This window comes from Pholis gunnellus (genome assembly GCF_910591455.1).
Source record: "Pholis gunnellus genome assembly, chromosome: 18".
NCBI lineage: Eukaryota > Metazoa > Chordata > Actinopteri > Perciformes > Pholidae > Pholis > Pholis gunnellus.
This window is the reverse complement of record NC_136545.1, coordinates 10,999,892-11,019,808: the sequence shown is the minus strand read 5'-3', so window position 1 is coordinate 11,019,808 and position 19,917 is coordinate 10,999,892. Positions and strand designations below refer to the sequence as shown.

General features: G+C 40.9%; 2 protein-coding genes across 2 annotated transcripts; one reads left to right on the top strand and one right to left on the bottom strand.

Moving 5' to 3' along the window:
* Positions 1 to 4,723: 4,723 nt before the first annotated feature.
* rbp4l (retinol binding protein 4, like) lies at positions 4,724 to 6,424 on the top strand (the record flags this gene model as incomplete). Its single annotated transcript, XM_079179411.1, has 4 exons — positions 4,724 to 4,840; positions 4,934 to 5,070; positions 5,697 to 5,809; positions 5,903 to 6,424. 4 exons carry the CDS (start codon positions 4,724 to 4,726, stop codon positions 6,124 to 6,126), a joined length of 591 nt encoding a protein of 196 aa, XP_079035537.1. The 3' UTR covers positions 6,127 to 6,424.
* Positions 6,425 to 9,855: 3,431 nt separating this feature from the next.
* LOC306710223 (keratin, type I cytoskeletal 18) lies at positions 9,856 to 17,812 on the bottom strand. The gene is made up of 10 exons (XM_079178637.1): positions 17,775 to 17,812; positions 16,029 to 16,301; positions 15,784 to 15,909; positions 15,227 to 15,309; positions 14,726 to 14,882; positions 13,452 to 13,616; positions 13,058 to 13,183; positions 11,920 to 12,137; positions 11,469 to 11,497; positions 9,856 to 10,403 (listed from the first exon to the last, which is right to left on the bottom strand). Exons 2-10 carry the CDS (start codon positions 16,290 to 16,292, stop codon positions 10,288 to 10,290), a joined length of 1,284 nt encoding a protein of 427 aa, XP_079034763.1. The 5' UTR covers positions 16,293 to 16,301; positions 17,775 to 17,812; the 3' UTR covers positions 9,856 to 10,287.
* Positions 17,813 to 19,917: the final 2,105 nt, after the last annotated feature.

The window sequence follows — 19,917 nt, the reverse complement described above, 5'->3', positions numbered from 1 at the left end:
CCGGCCCGTGTGTGTGTCTCTAGCTCATGAGATTTGTGTGCTGTTGATGAAGCCAATTCCGTAAAAGAGGATACACAAACTCCACTGGGAGTTGGATACGTAGGTTGTGATAAACTCTAAGAAGGTGAGAAGTAAAAAAAAAGGACTTACTTAAATATACATATGCATAATTATAATTGAAGAGGATCTGTTGGTGGTTGTCTGAAGCAGGAAGTTACAAATCTCAATTACAAAAAAGTAACTCTTGTATTTATATTACATGTCTTATTTAATGACCGTTTGAAATACAGAAGTATGAGAAACACGTTCATGAGTATTTTGAGCTTATTCTACGTCTTTCATAATATTTTTCAGTTTATGAGTGGTCTACCGCAGTATACTATTTCTATTTCTGTCTCTCACACACATGCAGGTCTGTCTACCTGTACAAGCTCTTTAAGTCCTTATTAAACAACGCCTCCTCTGCCATAAGCCCTATTTAGTTAGGACACGAGCTGATTATCTCAGCACCCCAACTCTCCGTCTTTCTCCACCTGCGAGTCTACCTGCAGTGTCTTTTCCCCCGGTTTCCACAGCCATGACTGTCGTTATTTAAGAGACTGATGGTCAGTGGCATCCTGACGGGGCCGAGAGAGTAACGCCAGCTGGAAGATAGACATTAATTCAACATCAATGAGAGAATACGGTCAACAACACACATAGACACGGCGTGGAGATAGAGAGGCATGTTGTGCTTCTGTAAGAAAGTTAATCCTTTCATTCAGAGCAGGGAGGACCTCTCTATAATAAGGTTCCATAAACACCTTAAACAAAAGGTCAAATAGATAATCTGCTTCCACTATAATAGATTAGGCCTACGGCAGGTCCACAGTGTGTGTGTGTGTGTGTGTGTACGACATAGAATGAGTGAGTGATTTAGGTTGGTCAGTTTGGTCAGAGTGTGTATTTGATGTGTAGTCTACCTGTTGTGTTTCCTGTGTAATACATTTTATCGAGTTTTGCAATTGTTATTGTAGTGCCTCTTAAAGGGGAGACTGACATATGTAGCAGTACCTCGACTGACGTTATCTACTTTGGACCCTTTAGAGTAGCGGGTTGTGATCACCAGGGATCAGAGAAATGTAGGGCTTTAGCCAGCAGTTCAGTTATCTTTGTCTAGGAACTATGGAGACATTGGGGGCTACGCTGTTTCGGGCCACTAAGATCAGAGGCTTTTTTTAATCCATGAATGTCTAGCAAGGGGGGATTTCATGTTTTGCAGAAAGCTTTCCATTATGTTGTGTCTAGCTCACCCTAATTTACAGATATGTCAAAGCAGCTTTCTCAGCTCCAAGGTGAAGGATTATTATGTGTGTTTAAAAAGTCAAACTGGATTTCAAGAGCTTCTTCTTTTAATAATTCGAACTTCTTCCGATATTCACAGCCCGGTGCAGATTGAATGATGATCAAGATACTTGTATGCTATGGGTTAGTAAACTACATGCGCTATAACTTTGGACCAGTACTGAGACCGGCCTGTAACGGACAGTACACCCCAAAATCAAAAATCCATATTTTTCTTGTTGTGAGCACTGCTTACAACAAGGTCTGGAAATACTTACTCGTTGCGATGCTGACACTCACCACAAGATCGCAGCAGACCCATATTATAGCACCCGTACTCTTAAAGCACTCACACACTCCTTGTCCCTACAGAGGGACTACATAATAATCAATAGATCAAAACATATGTTTACACAAGTAACTGACATTCCCTATATTCCTCAGGTAGTTTATAATGTCATGACTTTAATACAGCTGACAGTAAATGGAAAGGAATGGCATGTTCAACAATTCAAAACAGAAGGAATGTCTTCAACAAAACAATGGGAATACATTTTTTTTTTTCTTCCTAAAAACGATCTTACCGTATTCAAAGTTTTTACATCACAATATACCAAACGACATAGGACCACAACCCCAAATACCAGGAAATGTCCCCATGTTTTCTAAATGGGGTGTACAGTACAAGCTTAAGGTTTTAGCCAGTGTGTGTGTCTGCACAGTCCCTGAACGTGACAGTACTTAAATAGATATAAATACAGTAGTCATGATGGTCAGCAGAGGGTGTAATCGTTGTGTTAGCCTTGTCACGGGTCCGTCCAGGTTATCAGCCAAATGCAGACGTAGATAATGACCTGAGGCTTGTAGCGTGCTCTGTTGAATAAGCCACGTTTCGGCTTGTAGGTGTCCTCAGATCATAAGTTAATTTATATAAATGGTTTCTTTACAACTTCAAGAATGGAGGTATCCACAGAGTCGATCGAGTCGATTCCAGACCAGACAAGTAGGATTAAAGCACTGAGCAGCAGTCAGAGGAAAAAATAGATTGTCTGCCTTGATTGGCTTGTTTGTCTGTATCCTCGCTGAGGAGACTGTTTACTAACAGTGTGGGGTGATTCTGCAGTTATATAACTATTCTTTTATTCAGTGTATAAAAGCAACAGATTGAATAAGTTTAATGAAGAAGAGAATACTAGAAGAACAACGCTGCACACGAAGAAGACTTTGATTGTTATTTCATGATAAACAGTGTTATGTCAGCAGTAATCTCATGTGACCGGGGTTAATCCATAAAATGAGAGTTCAATAGTTCACAGCAGAGTGTGAGAGTGTGTGTGTGTTTGTGTGTGTGTGTGTGTGTGTGTGTGTGTAGGTGCAAAAATGCATGCATGCAAAATAATAGTGATATTGAGTTCCACTTCTCCTTTTGTCACGAAATGTAATATCTGTGTTGCCATTGTGATCTTTTCTGTGGTAAAAGACTTCACAAACATAATTATACACCCTTATCTAACTGTGTTGTGAGTGTTGTTGTTATTCAGCGGATCATCCCATTATTTGGAAAGTTTGGACAGGCTTACAGGCTACTTCTTCCAGGATTACGCACTGATTACTCAACCACAAGAAGAGGAAATAACCAGGTAGTCACATTGTGTCTCTCAAGTGGTGTGAGATAATGTTCTCAGCCTTAAACTGTGCTGAATTTAATAATGCCAATAATACATTTTATTTGTATAGCGCTTTAAAAGGTTCTCAAAGGCACTTTACATGGTAAAAACAGAAACAATAAAAGCAATAACTATACAAACAAGGACATTTTGAAATTTAAAATGTAAACCGTGGCACGGTTTTAACCAGTCATGTAGGTGTTTTGTTTATTGTGGCACTTTAGTCCTGCACTTTAGTCCTAGTCCTGTTCACATGTAGTGAACTTGTAACTCTAAGCAAGATAGCATCTTTAAAAAGTAAGAAAACACATAAAACGTTAAGCTGTAGTGAAATTAACTTAAATTCTACTGCAATATTTACATTCTCCTGTGATTCAGCCTGACTTTGAGCAGTGCTTGTCCACACAGTACTCCCCAGTCCTTGTATTGGTGAACTCGCCAACGTATCCAACGAGTTATGGAATTAATATCTCAGTAATTCTTTGTATGGTTTAAACTCATCAAAAGTGAGTGGAAAAATAGATTTGTCTGAATTTAAAGCTCCTTAAGAGGAATATGTTCAGGACAAAGTGGAATGTCATTATTAACTGAATAGCCAAGAAATAGTTTTAGCTTGTTTTCTTGTTGATCCTACGCAGGCCTGGAAGTTTTTCAAGTTTAGTTTCACAAGCAGATTTGTGCCTTTTGTACCAGTGTGGCACTTTGCTAAAAACGTCTAACTCCGGAGTGGCTTTAATCAGAAACTACTTTTTTACAGACAATGACTTCAACTTGTCTGCAGAAATGACACCACTGTGACCTGCAAAATCAAACAATGTTGGTATTGTGGAGTCTAGCCTTTTTAATTGGCACACGACTTTTTCCTCATGTGATAGTCGTGATGCAGATACTTGCATTTACAAAATCATATTTATGTTGTATGAACCATATGAATATTTTCTTAATCAGCCAGACATCAGAGAACTAAGCTCAAACGTTTCTGTTGCTACTCATCGGGCATTTGAGGCAGAACATTTTCATTTTGTGTTGCAGCAATTTATTTCAACTTTTGACACTTAAAAGTTGAGCTATGGTTGAGAAAATCCACACTCCGAATTCAAACACTTAATTTAATATCTGCGCTGTGCCATGTGTTTATTCAAATTCTGTTTATGTAACGTGCTCCTGCACCTGCTCAGATATGTGCCTGTTTTTATTTTGTTTCAGTTACATAAAGGTCTGATTGTTTTGATCGAAAGTCTTGGGCAGGTTTCAGCATAGAAGCCAGATTACGGTAAGTATTTCAGCCCAACAGGATTACCTCTAGATTTAAGCACCTTATTTAGTACCAAGCAATGAAAGTCAGCCATAAGCTTGTCTGTGGAGTGTGTATATAAAGGTTGCCTCACACACACAAGACCCACAACACTCAATCTGGTGGATAACCACGAACAGTAGATTTGTAATTGGTGTTGTTTCTTTGACTCAAACAGGTAAGACACTGCCGTTTTACTCATTTTACCTTCTTACTTTCTTGCGGATTTTCTATGTATGATTGTGTTGTCTGAAAGTGCACTGTGCACTTGCCGTAAACGTTCTGTTCTGTCAGCTGTGACTGTTGACGTTAGAGACTTGTCAATCGCTGGACTGTGTAATGTGGTGTTAACATTTTTTTGTCAGAATACAACATCATTCGAGATACTTGTGGGAGTCTGTTTCTGGTCCTAACACAGTCATGTGCATTTCATTTTAGAATGGGATCCTCTAAACTGGCTCTGCTGCTGGTCTTGCTGTCCTGCGTAGAGCAGTGCCTGTCTGCCTCCTGTGTCGTCGACAGCTTCACAGTCAAAGGGGACTTTGACCCCAAGAGGGTGAGTGAATTGAAGCACATCGACAGCATGCATGTTGAAAAAAAGGTAAGTAAAATCCTTTCTCACCGTCCTTCTCCTTCTTTTTCATCGCAGTATGCAGGAAAGTGGTTCGCACTGCAGAAGAAAGATCCAGAGGGCCTGTTCCTGCAGGACAACATCTCCGCTGAGTACACCATCGATGATGACGGCTCCATGACCGCCTCCTCCAAGGGACGCGTCACTCTGTTTGGGTGAGTCAGAGGAACAGCGAGTGACTTCACAAGAAAAGGAGGAGAGACTTTTCACCCTGCTTTATTTCACTCACTATCTGCAGATAAGATTACACAATTCAAACGAAAAACCATCTGACCTCACGTCTCTCTTTAAACCCCTTATGATCAGGGCAAATGGTCAGTTTGGTCACAAAGACCATCTTGATTCAGTTTTCAGGGTCAGCAGTTAGGAGCAGGTGTGATTTTGTAAAAGCACATTCTGAACAGCATTAGCTACAAACTGGCTTTTCCCTGGATTATGGAGGGTTAGGAAGAATTGAAGGTTGAAGAAGTGTTTTTTTTACAAAGGAATGTGGGCTTGAATGTACTTTAACAAATAAAGTTAAAGAAATTCAGCTGTTTTAAGCAATTATGCCACTGCATACTGAAAGAAATCTAGGCTTTGTTTTGAGAAATGTAAAGTATACTGTACTGTAGTATATGCACATGCCGATGATACAGTATGTTGTCTTTAGAATTTCTGAGGTTTACGCCGCTAAAATGTCCTGTAATTGAAAGAAAACGACAACGATATTAGCCAAAGACTGTTGCTTTGTTGTGGGCCTACATTGTTCACTTTGACACTGACATGTGTGTGCTTGCAGCTTCTGGGTTGTGTGTGCTGACATGGCCGCCCAGTACTCTGTCCCCGACCCTACCAGCCCCGGCAAGATGTTCATGAACTACCAGGGACTGGCCAGCTACTTGTCCAGTGGAGGTCAGCTGTGCATACATACCCACCGCTCACACCCCTCTCATACCTCCTCACTCCTCTTCACACTCGCTGACCTCTTCCTTCCTTCCTAACCAGGCGACAACTACTGGGTGATCGACACCGACTACGACAACTACGCCATCACCTACGCCTGCCGCACCCTGAAGGAAGATGGCAGCTGCGAGGACGGCTATGCCATTATCTTTTCCAGGAACCCCCGCGGTCTGCCCCCCGCCATCCAGCGTATCGTCCGTCAGAAACAGGAGGACATCTGCATGGCCGGAGAGTTTCAGCCTGTGCTGCAGTCTGGAGCCTGCTAAAGAGAAAGAGAGAGAGCAGAGTGAAGCCAGCTAGTTGCAGTCAAGAAGGCTTGAAAGCAAGAAGAGGGAGAATAAAGAGTGTATGTGTAAGAAGGCCTGTATGTGAGAGTGATAATGTGACTGGACAGATACAGGAAAATTAAAGATTGAGAGGAGGAAAAACACGAGAATTTAATCAGGCAAAGATGTGTTTTTTTAAATCCATTTTGTCCTCTGTCACTCTGTCCATCCATTGTTTGAAAGGAAACTGTTACTGCTGCTTTGAAAGACGAAATAAAAGGTATTTTTCTAAACAATATCACTGGAATTTTGTCCTTTTTGTTCAAAATATTGACTGTATATAAATCTCTTCGTGGTAAAGCATAACACCTTGTTGTTTAAAGCATATAAACAGAGAAGTGTTTGTCAGCAGTTAAGGCTTGAACACATGCTGCACTTGTAAGTGGCTGTGATCCCTCCTGAGCTCAAGAGAATGCAGCCAAACCCAACACAGTACACACTGATCAGTAATAAGCTGACTGGTGGTCTGGTGTTCAGAGACCTTAGTCCTCTTACAAACTAACCCACCTGTTTGGCTACTTAGCAGGTTCCAGGGGTCAGCGATCATATCAGGAGCTACATAACTAAAGAGGTCAAATGTTGTCAACTTTGGGGAATGAAAGGGAGAAGCAAGATGGTCGACAGTGAGAGACTGAGAGTGAGAGAGGCAGAAAGGCAGATGGGGAATGTTTGGGACTCTAGCTGGTGTGTAATCCTGTTGATGTTATGCAACAAGCTGTAAAGCAATGTGCTGGAGCCAATAATTGGCAAGCATTACTGTAAACCAATATAATACACCTCATGCCCCGGCTTACTTTGTGCAAGACAGTGTAACCCGCTCGGACACACAACTCAAAAGCCAAAGATGACATAATGACAACATTTTTCCTACATAACAGTGATTTGTAGTCATATTTCATTGGACATGTATCATTGAACTTTGTTGTGACTAAAATCAACTTATTTCATGAATTTCTTTCCAAAAAGGAACTGGAAACATTTTGAAACACTTCACTTCACTTTTTGCAGAATTTATTATCTTATTTTTGAGACGTGAAATCACACCGAGGATTATAGGCACTACCAACACTACGTAGACATCGCTTTAGATGGAAAACAAGACCAAAAAAAAGGATGTGGTCTCACCTGTACTGCAGACTAAGACTTACTGTTAAAGCCCAGACTGTTTTCACGTAAAATAGGCTACGAGCTTGAGGTAAGAATATAAGTGGATTTATCTACTTGAGTCTGGAGAGGCTCGAACCCAGATACCCAACGTCTGGAGGATGACAGAGTTCGGGGTTATGGTCCTTCAATGTTCTTCTCTGCAGACACAAATCTACTCATTCTAATCTATTGTTTTTCAGTATCTTTTGTATATCAAGCGAGTGTCTTTCCTCTCATACTGTTTAAGTTTTTACTGTCCATGCAGACTGTATCATGTTGCTGCGTTCAACTAGAAATAAAGCATTTTAATGTTTAAACACTCTACCTTATATAAAACTGTACAATGTGAATGTTGGCAAATGCTGCCTTTAGTGAATTGAATTGTGCAGTAATTGCTAGATCTGGCCACGAGAGGGCAGTCCAGCTACATTCAACACTAAACAATGAGCTGGAAGACCCATTATAACTACTTTGGAGCACTGAAAGATAATTGGTGCTATTATGTTTGTGATTGTGGGCTCAGGGTGGGGATGAAATCTGATCTGACTGAGGGGATTTTTGTAGTACCTTTAAAAATGTCGGCCTGTTCCTTGTTCACATAACCAGTAATAGAACAACACCAAAAAGCAGAAATGAATATATGACTACAGTTTGATTGAAAACTTAGTGTTGTGTTCTTACACTGTAAATGGTGCCTGAATGCAGAACCTGAACTCGGGAGACGAGCTTGTTTTTGAAACATCACCAGACCGCTTAATCCAATGATCTGTCTGTCTCCTACTCACCATGTCGTCATTATCTCTCTGTGGAGAACAACAGAGGAGAGACAGGAGGCGACTGCCTGTGTACTCTACCTGCCGCCATTTAAAAGATACAACAAAAAAACATGAACTAGCTTCTGCTTGTGGATCGGGCTCCATGAATCCGCTTTACAGGGAAAGCACTGCAAAACAAAACACAACATCACAGCAGCATATTAGTAGAGACATCTGATGAAACAGACTTTCAAAGAAATCTGTTCATCAAGAAAACCTTCCTTTTACAGCTCTCTTAGTTTACTAATTAATACTTGTTTTGTGGGGGTGTTTCACTAGAAGACATACAAAATGGACAAAGTGTTCAGTTAGAAGATTTTCCATTTAATTTCTAATCGAGAGATAATTTCACTGAGGGGTCATGTCAACTGGACCTGAATATATGTCTTCCTGTGTGGTTGTAAATGGTAGATAAGTTTATACTTCAACACAATTATATTCTTATTAAGTATTTACTTGAGTAACCAAATGGATCTACGTGACTGTAAGACTTCTGCAGAATAAATGTTGTATTGTAGCCAGCAATACTTCTTACTGCTGTCTCAATATGTACCAAGGTCTCTAAATCTATATGTGATTATATGCAAATGACCTTGTATTCACAATTTATTTTTTATCACAAACAAGAAAAGGTCATTAGATGCTGAGTGAGTGAGATCATTCAATCGGTTCCCAGTGCAGTTTACCTTGTTTCAGGAACGAGTGTCTGCATCTTGTACTGTGATAAACAACGTCAGTTTTCATTGCAGAACAGATGGCAAAGGTTCACTGTCGATGGCAGGCTTTGTGGCATTCATTACAGAAATACTTTCCACTTAAAGGAAATTGTTCCTTTAAAGCGGCTACAAAGGGGACTCATTTTCTAAAATTGACGCCTTTACATTACATTACAGGGAGTCATTTGGCTAGAAGGGTAGCTGTGCAAGGCATTAAAATAATAAATGCTACTGATACGTGTTAAATTACTGGTGTTATGATCACAGGACAGCAGAGAGACATTTCTCAGTTTGTACCTGTCTCACTGTTTCTGCTCCTTCTGACTCATCGGACTTCCTGTCTGTCTTTTTATGCCTCTTTGAGTTGCCGAAGAGGAATCTGCCGGGGGGGCAGTCTAAACAACATGCTATGCTTTTATCACAATGTCTGTGGAGCTCATGGCGATAAGCTGAGGCTGGAGTCAATGTGTGTTTCAAGAATCACATTTCCCTAAATCAAGACCAAGACACCATTTTCTATATAGGATGTTTCAAAAAACAGCTACGTTTAATTCATTCTAAAACACCAGTTTCACGCTGTATTGTAGAGCTATAAAACCAATGCTTTTTAAAAGCAAAATATCAGTTTGTCAGTTCATTTTGGTTTCCTTCCTTTTGACTTTTGCTCATGGGGGCATTTAGGAGCATGGTGACCTCGGTGACCCCTCTACAAAGATCATGACCCTAAATTACAGGGTTGATGGAAGACACAGTTCGGTTGTTATGTCATGACAAAGTGTGTGCGCAGGTATAGGAGGTGCTCATTGAGCGATTGTCGGGTGTATCAGAGTCTGTCAAGTGGAGCAGAGTAAAAGCCAAACATGAAGACTCCCAACAAAATTACAGTAGCCCAATAACTGAGTCCACTGAAGACGCTGCATATTGTCATCTGATTTCAGCATAAAATAAATGTGTATTCTAAAAAAAGAATAGAGGAGTACACATGACTGGTTTAAAGAAACTTTATTTAGTCAGAGTACAAACACAAAAACAGCAAAGACAATTGAACAATATTCTTGCAAAAGGAGTAAAGGTATGCATTACATCAAAAAAAGTAAACTTTTCCACACTAAGTAATAAATATCTTGTTTAAAAGTACGCAGCATTTCATTAGTAAGACAGTATGAAGATGGTTAGTCAGTTGCTCTCACACAAAAACACATCTCTATTCTAAATTGATATAAGCATGCACATAGCTACAGCAGTGCTGGACATATACTGTATGTTTGTTGCATTTACTCCAGACAAACAATTTATCAAAGCGTCACTTATAAGACAAATGTGGGAAAGAACTTCTCTGAAAACACAAAACAGTCATAGTCAAGCAATTCCCCCCCCCCCCCCCAAACAAATCCTCCAGCTCTGTGCCATTTTCTTCCCTCTCTTCATTTCTTGGACTCCTCGATCTGCTCCACCTCGCTGGATTCGTCCACCACTTTGCCGTTGATCATCGTCTGAGTCACCACCTTCACAATCTTCCTGGTGCGAACATCAGGCTCTTCTGCACAGACACAGATGACATGAGATGAGATGAGATGAGATGGAAGAAAACGGGATGATTTGGAATGAGATTCGATAAAATGAGTGTTGAAATGAGAGATTTACACTGGTGAGAAAGTAAGCTGCGATGAAAAGAGGTGAGAAATTGCAATAGGAGACAACGGTTCGATGATACGAGATTGAATGAAAAGAGAAGAAAATTATGAGATAATGCGAATGAATAAGGAGAATGTGATTTGCAGAGATGAGATGCAATGAGGTGGTATGAGAGAGGAGGAGAGAAATAAGTCATTTTAATCTCACATTCCTCTGTAATGTGTGTTGAATCAACCTGAGTACACTACCACAGTTTTAATTCTCCTGATGCATTTGGTTTGTTGTACACTGAACTTGAACTAAATAAGACGCTGTCTCGGCAGCTTCAAGTGAAGAACTATGTGCACGAAAACCAGCTTAAACAATAAACTCCCCTGTCTCACGAAGGACTCCTGAAGGCGTCAGTTCATTGACTGTGTTGTTTTTAGTCTTCTGATGTTGAACAGTTGTTAATCCAGCAGCATGAGTCAGTCAGATTAAGACACAGTTCCAAGTTGTTGCTGTGTCTTAATCAAAGGTGGGTGTGAAAACATTGATCCCAATGTCGTACCTTACAACATTGGGATAAATGTCTACACTCCCACCTTTGTTGCAATAGGAGCTGAGCTGTTGGTGGTGTTTGCATTGTTTTGAGGTGCATTAAACAACCATTAGTCCTCCTGGGCCAATTGGGTGTGTGAATGAATATGTGTCTGTCAGCCTCACTTAAACGCTGTCAAATTACAACATAAACATACGGGAACAGTTCGCTGTACTTATCTCCTTCGTCATTACAGCTTTAGTCACTCTTTGCCTCCCTGTTCCATTCAGGGTGTGATAAGAATAACTGAATGAGCAGTGCTTCAATCTTTGCTGTGCTTATGTGCTATTATATAATACTGTGCTTGAGAGTCCTTCTGGTGCTCTGACATATACCAGCAGTGACTTTGCTCTCTTTTTGTCAGTTAAATATTAAAAGCCGAGTGCTCACTTTTTGGTGGAGCAGGAACTTCCTTGACTCTGAGGGGCAGAAAGGAAACATGTTAGAATTAGTATCTTTAAATTGACTTGAAAACAAGATGAACACATTTAAAAGAATAGTTCAAAATAAGCGCTTTTCCGCTTTTCTTGCTGAGAGTTAGATGAGAAGATCGATACCACTCTCATGCCTGTATGAGGCTGGTGCCAGCAGCTAGTTAGCTTAGCATAAAGACTGGGAAAAAGAGAGAAACAGCTAGCTTGGCTTAAAGTAAAATGTAACAAAATCCACCTACCAGGACCTGTAAAGCTAAACTGATTAACATGGTATAGTCAGAAGACAAGTTGTGGTTTTACTGGGGTTTTGTTATCTTTGGAATGAGCCAACCTATGCTAAGCTAACAAGTTTCGGCCTATAGCGGACTGATATGAGAGTGGTATTGATTTGAGACTATAAAACGTACGCCTCCTCTCCCTCCAGCAGGCGCCTGTAGGTGGCGATCTCCATCTCCAGGTTCTGCTTGATGCGGAGGAGCTGCTCGTAGTCGGTCTTGGTGCGCTGCATGTCCAGCCTGAGCTGCGAGAGATCATCCTCCAGCTGGTTCAGGGTGGCCTGCAGCCGCTCCATCTCAGAAGAGTATTTCTGGCCCGTCTCACCCAGGTTACCTTCCAGCGCCGATAGCTGAGGAGAGAAAGGGGAAATGGTGAGAGAGCTGAACTGCCTTCTCCTACCTGACTCCATTGCGAGCTTTTAATGGTCCCATTTCCTCCGAAGGTGTTTGCCAGTAGAAATGAAACCTCAGTGTCTCCTGATTCTAAAATCAACAAAAAACCTGTGAGCTGGCAAGGCCTTGGCATCCAAAACAAAATCGCTGCTCAGACACGATTACATGATTACCCATCTCACCACCGAAACTCACCCCCATAGAATTTAGCAACTGAATCCGCCATGTCTCGCGTGACTTATTAGCATGGGAGCACATGTTTACTGTCAACACAGGATTAGAAGAGCCAAAAACCAAATGATTTTTCTCAGACGTTGACGTCAAGTTGAAATAAACCTGTGTATGGAGACTGAATCTGAACTTCAGTTGGGATTTCCTGTGTTGTATCTGACAAATCCCTTTTAAATCCCGGTCTATCTTTAACACAATGCCATAATTCATCTTGGCGTTGTGAAAAAGAAACACTCATAGTCGTACTTTAAATTCATGGTTGTGGTGTTTGCACTGCTTTATGCTCATTAAGTTTTGTTTGCACAGCTGAACGTGTAGAAACATCACTTGCACGATTATTTTTAAACCAAAACACAACTATATCAGGCTTCTGCTGTCAGAAAGGAGGAACAAGCAATGTGCAATGTGCACGTTGTTGAATTTCCTATTCTAAACATCAATCTTCAATTCTTGTAATCAATCCATTCTCATGGAGCCAAAAGGTGTGAACACTTGTGCATTTTCTTTATATGTTGACATGGAGACACCTCCTTTACCAAAAAGGTCTCTTTCGCCACAGTTAATGCTTGTGGAAATGAAATCCTCTTATGGCTCGTGTGTGTCCGTGGGATTATGTGCCCCTCGCTTCTCAGCCGTAGCAGCTCACCTGTTTGTGCCGATTCTCCAGCTCCACCTCCAGGTTCTGCAGGAAGCGCTGCCTCTCGACCAGCTCGCTCTGAGCTCCTCTCAGAGCCTCGTTGCTCTCCTTCACGTCATTCTGCACCATCTCCAGCTGGACAGGACACAACAACGTCACAGGAATGTACACTCTAATGAAAACGCATGTATTGTAGTATATGATAAGTAAGATGAGTCAGGTGTAACTAACTAAATATTTCAATGAAGACGTAAACATATTTCTGATTCATTGGACATATCATACATTAAACAATGAAATAAATGATTAAAAGAAGTAGTAAGTTGCAGACCTATTTCAAGGAATCACTTGATTAAAGAGAATTCTCTTGTCACGAGAAAGAAATGAAAGTTGCTCCGCTCACCTTCTTGAGGTACCACTGATCTGTTTGGTCCTTGTTCTTCTTGACAATCCCCTCATACTGGGAACGCAGGTCGGACAGAATGGTGCCCAGCTCCGGCCCGGTGGCCGAGTCCACCTCCACATTCACCTCATCTTTGGCAATACGAGACCTCATCTGCTCCAGTTCCTGCAGGGGGAAACATAGTGACTTCTTATTAATTATCTTTTGTCACAGTGTGCATACGTTTATTTTTTATTTATTTCAAAGAACCTGATGGTTGTCATCTCTAAATAAACTTAAAATTGTACAATGTGTGAATATACAGACGACATATGAAACCAGGAATAGTGAACCCTTCACCGCAGGGTGGCAGAGAGGATGTGAGGACATCTTCATAATTTAGATGTTCTTTATTAATAATTTATTGGGCAGAGCTCACCTTACCTCTGGCTTTTCAGCTCACACACACACACTGAACTCTAGTAATGATTATTCACTGGATCTCTTTCACTCTCGTTTCTTTGTGTGTGACACACACACACACACACACACACACTCACACACACTTATTGTGTATTTTATGCACAGTATTTGTATCCTTGCTTGGTAGGTGGGGGGAGAGTGTATCACTTTCCTCACACCGGTCAGGGTCAAGACCTTCACATGTGGTCAAATAAGATAAATAAGCACTTGCAAAATAAGTAGACAGGTGATTTGCATGCAGGATACATTAAACAAAAGTCTAAATAATCCAGTCTCAGTTAGTGAAATTCATTCTCGATATCTGCAGCTGGTCATGAATTGGATCGGTGCAGTTTTGTTTACATTGTGTTTCAGTAAGTAGGAGATCCATCCTTCCTTTGGTGAGAGGAGGTAAATTAATCTTAGTTTCTTTTTCACCCCCAGAGGACAGGAGTCCGGTCGCCTCAGATCAGCTGATTGGGCCAAAAGAGCAGTTTAGGAAACCAGATCTACCTGCTTCTTTTGTCCAGAGTAACCAGAGAACCACCTCTCTGTTTCTTCCCCCCTCCCTACTCTTTTTTTCCCCTGTCCTCTTAGGCTCTAAATAAGACCTCATGAGTCCAGCAAACTGGGTCAAACAACTTGTTGTTTGTGAGGGCAGGTTGCAGAATAAGAGAGAGGCCCAAAATGAAAATGAGATAAGGCCAATGTCGTGTAATGGAGAAGTAAATGTGATAAACAGCGTGTTAAAAGACGTGCACACGATAGACATGTGGGTGAAGAAGAGTACAGATAAAAAAAAACAAGTACAGGCAGAGTTAGATCAGACTCACCTCCTCGTGGTTTTTCTTGAGGAAGTAAAGTTCTTCTTTCAGGCTGTCCAAATCTCCTCTCAGGGAGGCGATGATCTGCTCGTGGTCGGTCTTGGCCTTTTTCAGAGCAACACAGTCTCGCTCCACAGACTGACACATCACCAGTTCTGTCTCCCACCTAGTCAAGTCCAGATGAGTAGAGAGAACGGCAGGAAACAGAATACTTAATGTTTACTTACCTTCTTTACAATTGCTTACAAAATGCCTCATAAAGTTACATGTAACGTTTAAAGCTCTGATATGTCTGCAGATGAACAAACATCTAGATATAAAAGAAGACGAGTGTTTTTCATTGATCTCCATCTCATGACATCTCTTTGCATAACTTTCATTAAACAAAATACTCAAGAATCTCAATGCACTCTGACTTTATAGGGGAAAAGGGACAGGAAAAAGGAGGAAATGAATGGTTAAAGTGGTCTAAATGAAAGTGATATGATAGTTTAATCATTAACCACTCACTTGATTCTGAAGTCATCAGCAGCCAGTTTAGCATTGTCAATCTCTAACATGAGACGAGCATTTTCCAAGGTCCTCTTCCTCAACTGCCAAATACCAAAGTAGAGAAACAACAGACTTTAACATCACTAAAGTCAGTCTTCACACAGAAGTCATCTGCTTTTAATGCTTCATGTATTACACTCACATGTTTAAAGGTACACTGGCAGTAAATGTGGGGTACCAATGTTTCAAAAGACACAAGAAGGTTTGAATCATTGTCCAATAAGGTGACGCATTACGTTTTCATTAAACTGTAACTTTTTTCTGTTTGGTCAAAAAAGGCAAAAATGATGATTAACTTTGTTCAGGCTTGGTTTGGTACAAGTTAACTCAAAGATCAAGCACAGGTCAAATTCTACCTCTGATGAATCAAGTGATGCAGCTCCTGCACATGTCCACATTTGCATTGATGTTTTGGCTATATGTAAAATAACAAATGTCATCATCGCGGACCTTGAGAACTTGTGCCGGTCTCTGTGCTGTATGTCTGGTGTGGTTGCACGTCCCTTCATGCCTACCTCTTGCTCAACAGCATGAGCTTGGGCCATCATGGAATCAAGATCATGACCTTTGGGAATACGGTCGAGCATCACCTGCTTGATCTTCAGCTCCAGGTCTGCGTTGGAGCGCTCCAATGAACGCACCTGGAGGAAGACAAAGAGACAGTTCAATGACCTTAGTGTTTGGTGGCAGACGAAGATACACCCATCACCCATTTGGCTGCCGACCAACAGCTTAACAGTGCTGGTTTAATGCGTCAGACCTTGTCCAGGTAGTTGGCCAGACGGTTGTTCAGGCTCTGCATGGCTTCCTTATCGTTGATGCTGTTGCCGTGAAGGCCATTAAGTTGCAGGCTTGTTGACCCGTTGAGATCCTGGCCGATAGAGGCCGAGCGACCCAGAGGGCTGGCTGCGGTGAAAGACACGGAAGCGCGGGAGCGAGCGCGGCCGGTGTCCATCAGAGAGCGGCTGGAGAAGGAGGGCTGACGGTTCACAGAGAAGCTCCTCACTGACATGCTGGAGGCCATGATGGGGGGCTGTGGGGCAAGAGGAAACGACGATGAACAACTCATGGAAATGTTGGTGAACTTGTAAAGAGAAAGTGGAGGAAATACATGAAGAGAGAAACAGAACAAGAGCAAGATCACTTGTGTTACATCCATCACAGCTGCCAAGGGTTCACCTCTCTGAATAGACACTGGATGGATGTTCAAATTACACATGTCATAAGGAAAATACTTCAAATAGCAGATTTATTGCAGTCATTTAAATGACATGAGATCTGGCTGTGGAAAAGCTCTTTTGTGGCCCTTAAGTAAATGTGTTTTATTCCAGCATTTGGCAGCTAAACGCAAGTGGGGTCTTATATTCAAGACCACTAAAAATGATGAAAGGAGTCTTTCAATGATGTGACCGGCTAGTGGCTTTTCAATTGAACCATCTGCATGGAAGACATTGACTGACTATGGCCTCTTCAGTCTGTCCATCTCGGCTCCATTCAAATATAGCTTCAACTCAAGCCAGTGTAAAATCTAAATGTAAATGAGCACAGCTCAACCCGGGGTCGGAGGAGAGCCTCTCACCGGGACCAAGAACGCTCTCATACAGTCTATTACTATGATAATAAGGTGCATTTTATATTCAAGAAGACACTAATGGAGGATTCATGAAAACAGAAAAAAAAACTGAGGAGATAAAAAGTGGCTCCAAAAAATTGATTTCCTAAAAGGTGAAGACTACTGGTGATGTGGTTAAATGTTATAACATATTATGAAAGTGATGTCTCTGTTTAGATCCAGTGCACAAAAAAAAAAAATTCTCAATGTTACTTTGAATAAATACCTCATATCTTCTCTCCAACCTCATTTGATGGTATGTTTAACAGGTGTTCACATTACTTCCTGGACCTTTAAGTGTGACTTGTTGCTGTATGAATGTCAAACATGGACAGTGTATCTTTGTCTGTGTGTGTGTGTGTGTGTGTGTGTGTGTGTGTGTGTGTGTAGGTGTGTGTGTGTGTGTATGTGTTTCTGCAGTTTAGCGGTCAAGGGAACCTCTCTGTCTCTCTGTCACTTGATCCTTGCAACACCGTTCCCACAAAACTACAAAGGACCAAGCAGGAGACAGACGGTCCTTGTTCGGATGAAAGAAAGAGCTTGGGAAAATGATTGGGGGAAAATATTCAGAGTGAATTCCATTGACACAAAGAAACACATTGTTGTGCAGGAAATGGAACTTTCATTTCACTTTTTGTTGAAATCATCCCATCATTAGCTGACAAATAGTTGTGTTGACAACTGTTGAATGGAAGAGAGCAAGAATATAACATTTCCTTGAAAGTGGTTGAAGCTTTTTTCTTCCAATTATCATTTTCATTGAGATAAAGGGTTTAACTTTTTCCACTCTCAACTACTACATTTGTAAAATACCAAGTGGAATTGCTGAAAACGATTTCAATCAACTCTGATAAATCTAATTGCTAAGAAATAATTTCTTAAAATCCTACTCACCAGAGTTTTCTTCCGATAGGCAGATCAGGATCCAGAGGAATACCAGAGGATCTGTGCTGCTGATGCTACAGGTGAGCTTATATGCAGGTGTGCAGGAAGTGGGAGGGGCTAGCTCGGAACAGGAGGGGCGTGTGTTTACTGCTCCTGAAGGTTTTGATATGTGGAGTCTTTTGATGAAACTGTAACATATCTCCATTTCACCTGCCTACTACTGAGGCGCAATAGTCTGAGTTACTCCATGCTCACGTTGTACCTTTATTATGAGGCAGTTACAGAATAAATGTTGGTCTGTACTACAATGATCAGCTCTGATAAGAAACATTTCTACTTACTTTTGTATCAATTCTGTAGAGCCAGACAATAGTGTTTGGAATAGTAATTTGTATATGTAGCCTGGAAATGTTACGTTTCCACAACTCAGTTGTGTAAGTTGCTCTTTTGGACAACGATTGACTTCCAAACTAGTTGCGATATCACAAAATCCTGCTCGTTAGCAGATGTGTGAAACTTAACGTGATCATGCAGAACTTTTCCTCCTTCATCAGACGAATGTGAAAACAGACTTCTAGGGTAAAACTGCACACACATGGAGGGGACTTATATATGGTGAACACGTTCACAATCAACTTCCTTTTTACACATCCAGCAGACACGGAACAACATAATCATTCATTTGAAGCAGTGTTTCTTGCAACCTTGTGAATGTAAGTTCAATACTCACTCTCCTTTTAGCTCTGTTTTTGGTCTCCAACAGTTCCTGAGAGAAATGGCTGCTAAATGCTCCGTTTTACTTGCAAGCGTGTTGCTGCCTGCATGCTGATCACTATAAAGCATGCCCTCTGCATCGGTGCTATTATATATCTCATTATCATCACCAGCCCTTTATTGTTTGTATTTAGGTGGGTGGCGTGGAGCCCTCCTGTCTTGCAGTCAGTCATCGCGTTGCAACCTGACGCTCCTACCTGTCAGAGATCAAATATTCAACAAGTCGCTCACAAAGAAAGACATGCTGGCTGAAGCACTTTGGAACAAACATGATGTACACATATAGGTACGTGCAGACACCAAAATAGAAGCTTTGTACGAAATAAAAGAATGTGCCATTGTTAATAAAGTTGTAACTTTAAAGATGAAGCTGTATTTGAGCTAGAGCTACAGCGCGCACACACACACACACACACACTAAAGTTGTCAACTACGCAATGCTGTAACTATAACTCTTTGAACTTTGTCCATGCACAATCTCATATAAACATAGAGGAAGGTGTGATATTATGAATGTGTGGGTGACACATATTATCATATTCAAATACAAGAGAAGGAAACGTTTCTTTTCTCTTTCAGCATTGTAAATGTATCCATGTTCCTGCAAGTTGTATTTGAGCAAATAGCTATATTATCATATATTGGTTCATGACTTATTGTTCTTCTGTACACTAGAATCACTTCCTGTATAACGCAGTCACGGTATTCTCTGCAATGTATCTGTGTCCTTACATTTTACAAGCTGCAACATCAGAAACAAACCAGCTAAAAGTCCTCTCAATACTCTGGTCTCAGTTTACCATTTTGTATTGCCCAGAACCACAGCGGTCATGCAATGATCATATTACATCACTGTTGTGGTACTCTGATGAAGGCTTGTTTGCTAAATTAGTTTTAAGATGTGATTTATAATGAAATGCATTTGCATTACAATATTGCTAATTTTGGTTCAAATTGTTTCCGGTGCCTTCACTGTATATATTCCCATTAGACCACACATCATTCACCAGTCAGTGATCGCCAGCGTTACAGCTGTAATATATCTCCACTCTGTGGTGAAGGTTGGTCAATACAAGTCAAATTCACAACAAAGCCGGTGGCAGTTCTTCCCAAAAGAGGGCAGTAACAAGCTGTAGTGCTAGCTTTAGTCTCATCATCCCAACAGACTAACTAACTGGATTGTCCATGTTTATAAATGCTTGATAGAGTAAATGAAATGAAATGGGTTTGAATACAAATTTAAATAAAACAATTTCTTATTTTACCTCTTTAGCATTTAGTATTGTCTTTTAATTTCCAATTAGCTTTAAAGGGACAGCCCCAAATCAAAAATATTGCTATTTATCAAGATGTTTGCCTTCTCTTGAATATAATAGGA